The sequence below is a fragment of the Lepisosteus platostomus genome, chromosome 24 (genome assembly GCF_059453375.1).
Source record: "Lepisosteus platostomus isolate fLepPlt1 chromosome 24, fLepPlt1.hap1, whole genome shotgun sequence".
NCBI lineage: Eukaryota > Metazoa > Chordata > Actinopteri > Semionotiformes > Lepisosteidae > Lepisosteus > Lepisosteus platostomus.
In genome coordinates, this window is record NC_142634.1 from 12,892,609 (window position 1) to 12,907,871 (window position 15,263).

Below are 15,263 nucleotides of genomic sequence, written 5' to 3' on the forward strand. Positions count from 1 at the left end.
TCTCGGGCTTCTTGCTCAGGTTCTGCTGAGCTGCTCCCGCTGGAAACTCGCTGGCGTGGCTTGTTGATCCCCAGCGTTAATTCTAACTGAAGCAGCGACTAAAACTCCAGCTCTAATAATCACGCGTCGTCCTTTACACCGCGAGAGGCCTGGCTGTGAAGATGTGCTGCTTGTGTCCCTGGGCCCCAGATGGCCTCGCTGTGGTTGCCCACAGTATAGGATTCCCCAGTTGCTGGCGCCCCCTAGTGACAAGTTTGAACTGGGGTGTTAAAGTGGCCAGTCTGATCCAGTCTAACTGCAGAATGTACGGAGAGTGGCTCCAGACCTGTCAGTGCCACTGTGCCAGGCGGGGGGGCATGTATCTTCACGTCGTGATTCAGGTCTTTGACGGGACCATTACAACCAGGGCAGTTAGCATCTTCAGTTCTTTAACTTCTTCAGATAACGGCCTGTATTGAATTCATGCAGTTCCATAACTTGTGGAAAGACCACACTGCAGTCCCGTGTGCACATGAGAGATGAGTTATGTGGTTTGATAAAAGTAATATCTGGTCTTAATCAAATACCAATGCAATGGATTCTGCATTCGGAAGAAGACTCATATCTGTACTGATGACCACCCACTCTGATTCCCATTTAAAAGGCTTACGGACATCTTACTTTAAAGGTAACTTTGGATGTAGAAGGTGCCTACACTGACTGTTCTAACTCATTTTGTAGTAAGCGAATGTTGCATATGGATTGAAGTAAACAATTTAACAAGAATTTAACAAGAATTTTCTACATCTGCAGGATTTAAATATCTCTTTCTCCTCCCATTATAAAGGGGGTGTGCAGTCTTTTTTTCTTTAAATAAGCATTCCTTTATAAACTTTATTAATGCATCAATTCAAATTCCTCAAAGAAGCACTCATTAATACGATAAGATCGGAAAAGGTATTCTCTCTACATACCTACAAGCCTGACCACGCAAGCTAAGTATGATCACCTAATAGTAATCTACAATGGATAAAGCTCTTTAAATTTGATACTTTTACTAGGATGGTATTGTATTCAGGCTCCCTGACTGTTAATGTTTCCAGTGATCCTGCTCTAGGAGTGAGCTCTTAAACTGACTGCAGGTCACTAAGGAGTCCATGGCACTATTCTTAAGAGTAGGGCTGTGAACCCCACTGTTCTGGCTGAATTTCCTCCTGAATGTGGATGAAGCTGGCCTACTTAAACTTCCCTCTTAACACACATGATGAAGCTGTTTCTCACTTGTCACCCAGGCTGGTACTGCGTGGCAGTGGTGAATTTTGTGGGTGATCTCTTACATGTGTAGTGTTTCTGAGGAAGGAAAGTGCTAGATAAAGCAGGCAATTGTCATATTGTACTAATACATTTTATAGAAACATGGCAGCAGGCATACTTAACCTTGTGAACAGTTTGGAACCTTTTTTACATTTGAAAGTCAAGGAACCTAAGCAGTCAGCACTGTTCCTATTGTCATGGGTATTAGCTTTTGAAAACTCATCAGAGTGTGAGATGGCTTTATGAACTTGGGCTCTCACTCTTGACATGTTTGGAACAAAAGGTGTTTTGCCAACTGGAGTGGACTATAGCCAATCTCTCGGTTTTGTAATGGTATGCATTTAGCCCCTGGCTTTCTGAGTCATGGAAACGAAGATAACAGTTGATCAGGTAGCTGTCTGAGCCCAAGCCAGATAAATTGATAGCCCAGTTTATTTTTTTTCCACCTAATTTCTTGGAAAAAACACCTTTTAAAAAGTTAAGGTTCATTTAGGTCCATTTTAAAAGGCCTGGGGATATGTTTATGATCAGAGATCTTAAAAGCCTGGGCTGTTAGATTATTGATCAGGCCTATTGCATGTCAGTGGAATCCAAGTTAAAGTCTATAGGGGTGTTTGCCAAGGCTCAATTGCTGCGATGTTAACACCTCTGCTTTCCATTCCCGATATTGACCTGAGTCTCCTTACGTCACTCTGCTGTAGATTAGGTGCAGGTTTTCAGAGAACTGTCTCTGCAATCGGGACACCAGGACCCTGAGGCTCGTTTTTAGGTTTCAGAAAGGAAATACAGTATTTGGTTTCACAAGCTTTGATTCAGATTATATTTGGTTTGATCAACAAAAGTTAGTACAGGCATGTGAAATTAATTTTTACTGAGATGCTTTTTTACTTTCATAGTTAGCCTTCTTCCTCCTGAAAAGAGGGATTTTAAAGAGGATGTAAAGCAGAATTTTCATTAGGTCAGTTGCGGTGCCTTTGTGGTCTGTGTTATTGCTGAGAATGGTCTGGCAGTTTGATCAGACATAGACAGGACTCTCTGAAAGGGCATACTAAAACTGAATTGAACTTATAATATTTTGTATTTTTGTATTTTATTAAAAAGGTTCCAAATGTGCTGTCTGGCACATAGTATTACTACTAACAATAATAATGGTGATGATTTATGCTTTGGAGAGCTGCCTGGGGCTCCAGACTGGAAGAAGTGGTTACAAACTGGATGCTAAGATTACTGCCTGATTATTAACTATAGTTTCAAATCTGATAGGTGAGAAGTGGCGTACAGAATTTGGGACACGGAATACCTTACATTCCTCCAGGATCAGAGTTCCATTAAGTGCTTAATATACCTAAATAGCAGCTGTCTCATGACCCTGAACTGTATGATGCAGTTAGAAAAGTACATGGGTGAGTTCCATGCAGCTAGTTGTTATGGCCGTAATGAAGTGTTGAAGGTTGAATACTACTACTCTAATAATAATAATAATAATAATAATCTGTAGTTTTGCTAATGACAATATTTTCTGAGACCTCCTGCACCTCTGTAGGGCATCAGCATGACTGTGTCCATGTTGAGGATCACTACTCTCATCTCCAGCCACTGACACACAGTCAGCCGGAGGAAAGGGTTTCATCCTGTCGTGTTACACTTGCATTGAGCACAGGTGACAGGAGAGGCTGAAAGGTGAGATGGAGTACTTTGCAACATGTCAAATTCCAATGTGGAAAAATACATAGCTCAGAGGATGAACGATAGCAACGTTGTCCTTTATGTAGCACTGAGTTTTTTTTGCTATTGCTGTCAGATTTTACAGGTTTAAAAAGCTTTGTGTGACTACATCTCCTGAGCTAGACAGACAACAGGAGTCAGTGGAGCAGTGGATCATTAGAAGCTGTTTCCTGAGAAAACGGGTCGTTCAAGAAGTTCTTCAGTATTCCATTAAAACCCCACTATCCTTCAAGTGTTACATTTTGTAGTGGATTATTGTCTTAGAAATTACTGATTATAATTATACGTTAATATACATAAAACACTTTTTTGCACATTGTTTGTGACGTTGTTTTTATCTGAAAATTTTGAAATTTATGTACAAAATATGTGTATAGTGCAACAAATCATTAGTGTGAAAAATAGCAATAAAGAAGACTTTAGACTGTTGGGGTTTTAAAAAAAGCATTAAAATGTACTGTACACTGAATTGTATGATAATATTAAATATTAAGGAACAAGCAGAGATTAATTTCTTACAGAAAAGTAAAAAAATAGTCTCTCCTATGAAGCTTTTTGTGGTGTGATATTTGCAATACCAAAAGCAGGCTCTGCATCTGAAACATGATGTTTTGTTTATTTTCAGTGTGGAATTAACCTCTGCTTGATCCTTTGCAGCTTGTGTGCTGACACAGTCACACTAGGACATCATTCTTTGCTTTTGGGCTGCTCTGTCCATCTAAAAAAATCCCCAAGCACTTCACCTATACTGTAGGAGAGAACCAACCTACAGTAGGTCCTCACTCACTGCACAGCAGAACGAGTTGTAGAGGTGGCACAGTACTTCGCATTTAGCAAACCCATTAGCAGGGCTGGAGCCCACTACTGTAAGGAATCCTTCCACGGACTGCGACTATCACATTGATGAATCCTACCCCCTGACAGATCAAAGCAAGATTGCTGGAAGAATAACTCTTTACTATGTTAATATATCAGTCTCATATTTAAGAACACAAATTATTTAAATTAAATTGCCAACTAATTTACAAAATTTAGAAATGTAGAAATTACTGGGTTTCCTCTGGGTGCTCCAGTTTCTTTCCACAATCCAAAGGCACATGGGCAGGTTAAAGAGCTTCTGGAGGAATTGGCCCTGCTGCGGGGGTGTACCTGCGATGGATTGGGGTTCCTGCCTTGTGGCTATAGCATGCTGGGATAGGCTCTGGCTCCCCCTGACCCTGTATTTATTGGAGAAAGTGGCAAGATGGTGGATGGATGTCGGGGAGGCCAGATTATCCAAGTGAAATTTAGACATGACACTGGAGTCAACAAATCTTTAATGGCCTTGTATGTCCACATGCCTCTGGAATTTGACGTTTGAGACCCACTACTGTATCTGTATCACGGTCTTACTACTTAAGCACCATCTGTATCTGTTTTAGGTGATCGAGTCACTTGTTGAGTGTCACTTAGTGCTGCAGAATCCATGCTTTTATCACCAGCTGCTGGCTGTGAAGGTGAGCTGTTTCACTCCTAATTACAGGGAAAGGGCTTGAGTGTGATTCTAATGTGATTCCCATTAGTTTTTCTATTCATTTTTTGTAGCTCTGTAACATGTAAATCAGATGTAGCCAGCTTTTAATATGCAGCCTGAGTTCCAGTACTGTTCACTTCATTACCAGAACTGAGCCTTCAAAGTGAAAGCAGTCAGTCTGAACTCATGTGGTGAAGACCATTTCAAGGCAAGAGGACAACTTTGTCTCTTAGATAGGAAGGGTCTTATAAGACCCCCCACTGTCTCCTTAGAAATTATTAATCTTGAATATAAGCCCTTCAATAAACCTTAGTTGCAGTTATTTTTTCTGTAACAATTAGGACACAGCGAGTTCTGTCAGACACTGACTTCCTCACCCAGAAGCCCTAATTACAGAAAGATCTGAAGCTGAATTTCTAGAGACTACTAACCTGCTATATTTCCTTTTGGAAAAATCACACTTAAAATAGAGATGCATTTTGTCAAGAGCATTAATTAGGTAGAGGTGCGATTGAATTTAATTGCAGTGTTAAAATGTGACATTCAATTTGCAATACCTGTAATAACAGCATGTTAAAAATTCTTTTTATTCTTGGGAAGGGCGTCAGTCTTATCAGTGTAGAAGTGTTAAAAGAGATGCTTGTGGAAAGAAAGCATGCCCTTGTGATTTATGTCGACATTGTCAAGATGACATGTAATGTTCTAAGTCTAACGCTTAAGTAATTTAAAATATTCATTACTTGAAACAAATGTTAATGCACACTAACTTCCACTATGCACAGACAACTGCCAATGTTAATGCTACAATGTAATACTGAAGTAAATAGCTTATTCTTGTTTATGGAAATCAAACCTAATAGATGAATATTTATTTAAAATCTGTGCTTTAATTTGATTAATAACAGTTTTTGAAGAAACAGGGTATCTTTTTGATGAAATAGGGCCTCAATCTTATAATAGAGGGATTAGATGTAAGACCAGTGCAGTTTTTCTTTCAGGGAAAATCTGACCCAGCATGTCACCGTAAATCTGCAGTCAGAATAAACCTTTACCTGTTCCTATGCAGTCTATTCATTCTGACGCAGCTACCCTCTTGAACCTATTTATGAAACTTTACATATTTATCTGTGGTATATCATTGAAAGATATTGAGTGCCAATTTCTATTTGCGAGCTGTCTAGGTCAATTATAATGCATTCAGACAGATAGAGCGTGACATTACTTGTGAGAGACAAACCAGAACACATAAGTTGAAACTTTGAAGAAGTGCTTTTTAAACCTGAGAACAAGAGGCACTTCTTTACCCAAAAGGTTGTGGGAGTATGGAACTAGCTAGCCAGTCATTACGTTGAAGCCAATACACAGGTTTTCTTTCAAGAAATAGCTGAATGAGATCCTGGGATCAATCAGCTCCTAGCTAAGAAACGAGCTACATGACAATGTGTCCTAGATAGCAGACTCATTTTGGCTTGGTATTGTGGTGCCGTACCAAGGGGTGGTGTTATTCCCCTATTTGGGCCAGAAAGCAACAGTATTGTTCTATCTTTAATGGAGGCTTCCAGTCTTGAATATTTTAGGCAGAACACAGGCTTAAGAAGATTAGAACAGGTTCTAAGTAAATCGCAGCCACTTGGCTCATGTTTTGGCTACTTGTAGCAAATTCAGCCCAGAATCTTATTGGGCTGTTTCTTGGGGGGGACTCCAGGGATGCTTTTTCACCAATATTGCTGGGCAGTTTGCTCCAGAACTCCCACAACCCTGTTTTTCTTCATCATTTCCACTTAAACCTATGTGTGCGAACTCTGGTTCCCCACAGTCATTCCATATTTGGTGCCGTGAAGTCTTGTATTTAATACTAGGGTAAATGAAAGCATGTGGGGTGGGGCTGCACACGTTCGTCTTGGCCAAGAGTGCATATAACCGTACTTGCCTTTAGTTTTGAGGGAGTGTCGTGAGTATGGTGGGAGGTCTTTTGGTGTTCCAGCTCTACTTTTACATAATGCTTTTAATGCTGAATTTACTTCCATTTCCCCGTTACTGAAAATAAGATGCTACATTTTAGTTGCTATTGTTTGTACAGTGGCGTGGCAAGGGACATGACTTTCTTCAGTTTGTTCGTATTAGCTGCATCCTGACTCAGATCCTTATCTATCTATTGATCCCCCCTTTTTTTACCACCGATGCTCTATCTTAGAGGTGTCAACCTCAGACCATTTGCTTTAACTGCCCTTGTGCTGAATACTTGCCAGTTAACAGCTGCCAATACGCAGCCAAAGATCAGACGGGTTACTTTGGGCTCGTAAAGTGGACTGGAGTGCTTAGACGAGAGATTTAGCACCTTTCACTGACATTAGCCATGTACTGTGCCTTTTTGATGCCTTAATTGGTCGCTTTAACTGACTCAAAGGAGGTGGCACCCCTGTTTCAGAGAGGGACGTAGAGCAGACACTCACAGCATCTATGTTGCAAGACTGCTGCTGTAAACTGAAGCCGTTTAAGGCTGTCATGTTAAGGCCTGACTTCTCTTTGTTTCTGTGATGCTTACTGTATGTATGATATGTATGAATCATGTTTATATTCAGTCACTTTTAAATATAGCAGCAGACAAAAGCACTGTCATCAAATAAAATATAAGCAATTTGTTCACTATAAAAACGTATTATTTATCAATCTTTAGATATTTATTTGTGCTATCTTTCTGAAAGTTATTGAGCTCCGATGTCTATTAGCAAGCTGTCTGTCAATTATAATGGATTCGATTAGTGTACCATTACTTGTGAGAGACAAAGCAGAGCTCATAAGCTAAAAACTATGTAGAAGTGCTTTTAAACCTGAGAACAAGAGGCATGCCTTTACCCAGATGGTTGTGGGAGAATGGAACAAGCTACCTAGTCATAACGTTGTGACCTTTTAACTAAAGCTTTATCTGATGTGTTTCTTATAGGGCTTGTTGCCATTACTGCAGAATACTTTAATTATTGACCTTAAAGAGGCCAACTTATAGAAGTCAGTTTAAAAGTACAGTAAATATAAAGTGTCAGGTCACCTATTCAGTGTTTCATTTGGTATTAAAATGTAAATGAACGTATAATGTATGTAGGTGACTGCATTGTTTTTCTTGGATATCTGTTGCCCTCTGCTGTTTAAATTATATTTACACCAGTTAGTACTGCAATAGCAAACTTAACCTAATAATAACCAGGAGCTTGGGTGTCAGACATGACTTTGAAATTGCGGGCGTAAATAAGTTCTGGTAGAGGCATCCAAAAATAGCTTCCTCTGTTAAGGTCAATCAAGAAACTGGCTGAGTATATTGTGGTGATGGCCTTAGTTCATCCTAAAATGAATACGCACCGAGTCCTCCATATCCCTGTATTTAGATGGCAGTATAACAGCTGAATCTTTGTGTTGGAGAGCTGTGTCTTGGCTGTGTCTCCTTGATGTTGACAACTCATCAACATTCGCTTGTTGTCAAAGTGGGGAAAAGAGACAGACTGGCTTGTGGCTGTGATTTTGGAGACCTGTTGCTACAATTGCATTTTGTTTTACCCACAGAAAGCAAGATGTTTACTACAAGATAATTTTCAGCATGTTTTTTCTTAAATAATGAAGACAAAAAAAAAACCTGAGTGTGGGTGTGTTTGTGCCCGTTGCTTGCTGGGATAGGTTCCGGCTCCCCCGAGACCCTCTATAACCTGGGACATTTAGAAAAGGGATGGATAATTCACCCACATCCCCTTGGAATAAACTGATAATTCACGATGAAAGCAAGATCTTTGCAGTGAGAAAGCAGAGTATTATAGGCTTTTATTATAGATTTACTTCATGCCACCTGCTTTTTTAAAGATTAGGATCACGTATGCATTGATGTTACTGATCAAATAAGAGGCATTTAGGTGTAGATCCAGGATCCGCGTCTGTTTGACACATTTAACATATCGGCCTTTAAACTTTTTACATTTTCAGCATTTAGTCAAGATGCACACTGGACAAGGCACCAGTCCAGCCCGGGGCAGACAGACCCACTCACAGCAGGGACAGTTTTCCCTGAAGCCAAGCAACCTACCAGCATGTCTTTGGACTGTGGGAGGAAACTGGAGCAACCAGAGGAAACCCAGTGATTTAGTAAGTTCTTAACTAATATATTAGTAATTTAATTTATTACCTAAATATTAAATTTATTCAAGAACAATTTATCTTCTTAAATATGTGATGTTTATATAAATGTGACATAACAGTAAAAAGTTATTCATCTACCAATCGGGCTGTGTGCTGGCACTGTAGGTTTGATCTGTGAGGGGTTGGCATCCATCAATGTGATAGTCACAGTACATGAGCACTGGGGTAGCTGTGGAATCTCTGTTCTTGAACCTTTAGTCATGAAAACGTAATCCTTACAGTAGTGGACTCCAGCCCTGCTCTTGCAGAGTCCCCATCTAGTGCGTTTTATCAATAATTCTTAAATCACTTCATTTTCTAAAGACTTGGACAAATTTAGAAGTGCATCTGTTATGAGGGTGTTTTCAAAAGAGTTTAGAGTAATGTTTTCATAAAAAGTGGAAAAATGTAATTCACATCTAAAGGGGTACCTACTTTGTATGCAACATATGGCCTATAAAGTAAAACATCTATTTCATCAAGCTCCATGATTTTACAATCAATAGCCACTCATGACTCCAAGCAGCTGTGCTATCAAATGTATTTTTGTGTCCTTAATACTGCAGTTTGTTTTTCAGAGCACAACATTGCCACCTGTTGTTAAAAGAAAGCACCACTGCTCTTTCCCAACACTATGCAATGCATCCTAAGCCACATGCATTAAATCCTTTCTTTAATGCACAGCCAGTATACATTTTCATGAGAAGCTTAGCAGAATACAAAACTGTATTTTACACAAAAAGCACAAACTTACATTTACAGGTAGTTTTATCAAGGTTTTTTTTGCTTATGTCCCAAACATTTATTTTACAAAGACTTTTTTTAAAAAACGTGGTTTTCCAGTATTTACCATAAAATACTGCAAATAGCCATCTTCATATAGAAAACAATCTGTATAAAAACATTCCTTTGTCTTCAATTAAGTTTTAGTCCATTAAAGATGTTTTTTTAATATAATTTACACAAGAAACATTGAAAAATCAAGGGAATGAAAAAAACAAAAACCCAAAATATAACCAGTAAATTCAAACGCATACAGCCAGAGGAAAATATTTCAATATGGCGCTTGCAAAAATACTCCAAAATGGTTATTTTTGTACCCAAAAGATAGGCCACTTATGAACAGGCAATTAGAGCACTATTTTAGTGATTCTTGAAACTGCAGTTATTTTAACCTGTTCTATTTTTCAGTAACATAGCTTTAACTGCTGGTGGAACTGTGGTCTGTATTGACCTATTCCAGTGGTCTCTAACTCACTTCCTGAAGGGCTTAGTATCTTCTCTCTTTATTTTTTGCTTCACACACAATCTCACTTACAAGGTAGGTTTAATTATTTAATTAGCTGCATAACTGTAATACTTGTGAATGTCCTGGGTAGGTTAATTGATTAATTGAGTACTCAGGTCAAAATAAAAACCAGACAAGACCCTGCCGGAATTCAGCTGGAGACCCCTGGTCTGTGCAGTACAGCTTTCCCAGTAGCTCTTAAGGTTCCTAAAATGACAGAAGGTTTACAACAGCACATCTAAGGACAACACACTGAAGGAACAGCTGTTCAGTTACAGATCACACAAAGAACAAAGAAATGTAAACCTCTTGCTATCCATAGCTACTCATCCCAATTTTGTTGAAAATACTAGTGGCACTTGATTTGAGAATTCTTAAGTGGTGGCAGGTCCTGAACTTGATTTGAGAAAAAGTAAATTGTTAAGCTATCACCATTTTCCAAATCTTACACAAGTTCACTCAAGGAATACTGTGCTCACAAAACATAGCCTGCAATCAGTTGAAGTTTCCAGACTTCAATTGCTACCATAGTTACTTTCAAATAACAGTGCCATAATTATTAGAAAAACAGGTCAAGCAACAAAGACTTCTTAAGAATGGTTCTGCATTTTAATGCCTCAGCTCCACATCAGAACCACAGTATATTTTGCACATGCCACCATTGGTTAAGTCCAATTCAGCACCGCTGTCCTCTTGGTCTCGTAATACTTCACATTTTATCCTGAGGGGCAACCAACTAAATACCACAAAAAAACCCTTAAGCTCTGTTTTTACTATGAAAAGGCTCTTCTTGTTTGTAAATCTAAACGAAGTACATTAAAGCGCTCAAACAGTACCTCTTTACTTACAGTACAGTCTCATTGGATTTGTGTCTGCATAGCAAAATGTAGGTGAGACATGAGTGTGGTTCTTTAAACAAGTCTAGGGCTTTATCATCTCATTTAGGTATTTGAATTATGGTTTTGACATGCTGTTTGGTCTTTTTCAGCTTTCCATTAAGAAAAGTGGTTCTTACCAACATTAAACAAAGTCTTTCCTGTTGCACTGTTGGAAACGGCACTTTGAATATTCCCACAAGGAAGTTCACACACCATTATTTAGCTGCCCTTTCAGAATAAGCATTAAATTTGACAGCAGGAATATGATATCAAGATGTTTTCCCACAAAGAAGAGAAAAGACAAGGTCACACAGAAGTAAAAGCCTTCAAACCCCAGGCATTACTTGTCCAGACTTGAAAAACAAACATTCAAGGGGAGGAGCTGTTCACACAAACACAGAGCCAAAACATTCAGATCTCTGGTAGAACTTTTTTTGTTCTACCTTCAGAAACCAGTTCTTTGTCTACGCCGGTGTTTTCGGACTTTGCTGGGTCACACTGCTGTCAGAATAGAGAGGAGAGGAAACCGGGGGTATTAGGACATAGACAGGCATGCTTGGACTGCTGGTTTTTGCAGGTAAATCAGGAACAGGCTTCCCCCCCCCCTTTCCTTGTGTCTTTGTGAAGTCTTTTTTTTGTTTTTTGCAGATCAGCAGCTGTGTGCCACCTCCAGAGCGGAGCAGGAACTGGCCCAGCTGCAACCACGGCGAGCTCTGTGGCCACGGTGAGAGGGAGCGTGGGTCAGATGTCCATGTAGTCGTCTTCCTCCTCCTCCTCCTCCTCCTCCTCCTCGTCCGTGTCACTCTCCAGAGAGGACTCCTGGCTCGAGGTCTCCTGCACCTCCAGCGCCGGCTGGCTCAGCGTCTCTTTCTTCACGTTGGCGGCCGACTGCGATGACAGGATGGCGCTCTGCAGGGGACAGCGGCACTTGTTGAGGACCCAGGCTACAGTGCAAGTAACATTCCCCCTGGAGGAGCTGGCATTGCGTCGAACTTGGGTGCGAACGGGTTTTAGAATGAAAAAAATCACCAGCCCAGCTATACGTCAACGATTAGGCATATTTGATATTGTACAGAGTTAGTATTCAAGAAAAACACAGGCTGATTTCACAGGGAATGTCTCCCAGTTGAACAGTGAACCAGTCCCAGTTTTTGATCTAATCTACACTGTGTTATACTGCTATGGAAAACCACACCATATTTGATATTTTAATGTTAGACATGCCAGTCTACTAAAAACAATGCAAATACAAGTGCTGGTTAGAACAGAAATGACTACAGGTGAGAGAATCCTTGTGGATCTGATAACATTGAACCAATCCATTTCCTGAGAGTGGTTTTATGCTTACAACATCCAAATGATTCTATGAAAGTAGTACAAATTACAGTAAATGCTTACATAGGTATCTAAGCAGTAGAGAGAAATGTTCATTTTAAAACTGTGCCACTAGACAGCTCAGTGGCAAAGTGATGTTCAGAGGTACAGTGTCTACTATATTTTCGTTCTCTGTTTTAACGGACTACTGTGGCCTGAAAGGGGACTAGTAAAGTTTAACTACATCCTGAAACACATTAAGAAGAAACGCAACGTCTGAGCCATTGAGCCTTCCTCACACGTGACCTGGGCGTACCTTCAGTTTTTGCTTAGTCTCCTCCGAGATGCTGCCTTTTGGGGAGAGCAGGGTGGGCGTGGGAGGGGTGACCGTGATCTCCGGGGGGAATTTGGTGACGGTGGAAGGGATGAAGAGCTTTGGCATGTTGGGTGGAATTCGGGATCGTATCCGACTGCTCTCCAGCTGTTTGGACTGACTCCCAGGTGAGAGTGGGTCTGATGAGGTCTCTGCAGTGGCTTTATAAAGAAAAGACAGATGCCACTGGATGCTGTTGTCCGGTTTGGAGTTGGAGGTATGTTGTTCAAGAATGTTTTACGTGTGGTGTTGAGTGTGCAGGTTAGGCTGGTAAGGGATGTTGAGCTGCGTTAAGCTAGCATCCCCTTACCACCCTAAACTGAAAACACAAAAAGCAAAAATAACAAAGACTAAACAAATCAAAAGGGAGTACATTACATTACATTATTTTTCTTGGTACTGCTATCCTTCAAATTTGGTAAATTGTAAAGTGCAACTAGGTAAGAATCTTGACATTCAGTTATCACCACATTCATTGCCACAGAAAAATACAATACTTTTTAATTTTTTAATACTTTTAGTTTTTCCATATCTTATTTTGTTCACTTTTGAAAAAGGAAGCTTCTTAGGCAAACATAAATATGTTAACATCTGTAATGAGTGTCCCTCTTTGTTTAACCATTCATTAGAATTCAATATTAACTCCCAAAAATACATTAAAAATACACAAGTGTTTTTTCCCTTAAACACAGCAGCACATGGTCTTGTTGGTATTGTTACAAAAGCTGAAGCTGGTTTATTTCTTCAGGCTGGCAGGCTGTGTGCTCACCTTGCCCTGCAGAGTGAGAGGGGTCGCCCACACCCTCCTGTTGGGTGAAGGTACTCTCCTTGTGCCAGTCATGGGACTCCTGCCCTGGCGACACGGTGGCCATCTTCATCTGCTGACACAGGTGGGATTCCTGTTGCCGATAGCCCAGTCCCTCGAGCGGCTCCTCCGCTGGTTCACCTGAGAGAGATGATGACAACCCGCCGGAAACACAGTCAGAAACACAGGCAGTCAGCCCGAAGAGTCAATTACGCTCCCACACCACACAGGGAATGATCAGCGCTGGTGTTTCTGTGGTCTGTTTCTGAACACTGTGTTGTAATATGAAGCTGGATCTCAACAAATTCTTCTGTTTACTTTTAAGCACAAAATGCTGAAGACTCAGAGGCCCTGAAGAGGATATCAGGCCGCATCAGGAAGTCAGCAGAGCGGCGGCCTGGTTTGTGTGAGACATCCCTGGATCAAGTGGTATTGTGCATCTCTGTTAGGGCAGGGTTGCACAATCAGGAGTGAATGAGGATGAATGAGTCACTTAGCAGGTACGGACTGCAGTGTGCATCAACAGTGGAGGCTTCACAGGCAACTGCAGCCAGACCTCAATATAACAACTTGTCTAAAAGGTGCAGAACTCCACTTGGAACAAGACAGTAGCTGAGTCGAAGCTTGAACCAATTACATCCTTGTAAAAAAGCCATTTGTAACTGCTACTGCATGTCACCAGTCCCTGAAGTTCCTGGGCAAGACTTCATCCAAACTCCCGCCAGTCCCTTGACATTCATGACTATTAACTCAAAGCAATGTCATGAGATGAAAAGAAAATTACCACAGGCAAGATTAAGAATATCAGGGACATTGTAAGACCCTGATGAAATTTCACATTTATAATTAATGTAAAAAAAAAACGGGCATTTTTCCAGCAGTTCAATATACCTCCATTAGATGGCACTAGAAATGCATAAATTAAGTTAAATTCAAAGGACTAATGTGAAATAAAATTGGCAAGGTATACTCTCATCATACACTTGTTCAATCCCTTCATGTTCATCTTGCATATCCACAGAACAAATCTACTTTTGTCTTCTGAATTCAGACACTTTTCTTAATTTTATTTTTATAATAATACAGAAAGGTTGCCAAGTCTTGAACGTCATGTTCTTATGATGAATCCTGCTGGCAACTAACAATAAAAAAAAACAGTAAATTAAGAAATTAAGTCAGTCCTAACAGGGTGCTGCATCAGTATGTGTTGGCTTCAAGGAAACAAAAAAACAAGTAAACATTTACTTGGAAATGAAGACAGTATTATAGCGTAATTGTGAACACTGAGCATTAACTCATTATTGTATGCAGATATTAAATGGAACAAAATAGAAATAAAGGGGGAAAATACAGTTTGGACTCTTAATAGCATCTCTGGAAGCACTACACTGTTTCTCACAAATAAACTTATCAAGTGCCAGTATGCCAAAACGTAAAATGAGATAAGAAAGGAAAATAATTCTCAATTTATGGAGAAAAGCAGCACTTCACAGCACTTTAGTAATGATGCATTCATTCTCCTCTCTCAAAGACAGCTATTTCTTAGTGTGCGCAGGCTTTATGTCTAGGGGTTATGAAAATGAAAAGAGCAAAATGTCAAGACTAAGCTTGTCAGTTTTCTTCACTATACAATATAACTGTAGCGCTGTAGCAATGTAGTTGCATATCATCTTCACATAAATATGTTAAAAGAGAACAAAGTACATTCACAATATCTCAATACCCACGCAACACTAACACAAAAGTTAAATGTGCTATGATTATGATACAAGAGACTTAAAGTTTTTGGAATGTATTCAAAAACCACTTAATGGGGGTGTTGTGAACTCAGTACTTCATAATGTTCAGACGCTCTTCTTTGATGCCAGCGTCATCACTCTGTACCCAGTTGCCAGCACACGAGAAAAACAAAACCA

General features: G+C 40.0%; 1 protein-coding gene and 1 long non-coding RNA gene across 6 annotated transcripts in view; one reads left to right on the plus strand and one right to left on the minus strand.

Moving 5' to 3' along the window:
* Nucleotides 1-9,345: 9,345 nt before the first annotated feature.
* The window catches only part of cabin1 (calcineurin binding protein 1), a 112,128-nt gene continuing 106,210 nt past the window's right edge, over nt 9,346-15,263 (minus strand). For all 5 annotated transcript variants that reach the window (XM_088618492.1, XM_088618491.1, XM_088618489.1 and 2 more), the window contains 3 exons: nt 13,312-13,488; nt 12,486-12,703; nt 9,346-11,764 (listed from right to left, as the gene is read on the minus strand). In XM_088618492.1, the coding sequence (XP_088474618.1) occupies nt 11,597-11,764; nt 12,486-12,703; nt 13,312-13,488 (563 nt within the window). In that variant the 3' untranslated portion in view covers nt 9,346-11,596. The remainder of the gene's footprint in view (nt 11,765-12,485; nt 12,704-13,311; nt 13,489-15,263) is intronic.
* Nucleotides 12,625-14,699, plus strand: LOC148641697 (uncharacterized). Its single transcript, XR_015929861.1, has 2 exons — nt 12,625-12,759; nt 13,291-14,699. It is a non-coding gene; the product is annotated as an uncharacterized LOC148641697 (long non-coding RNA).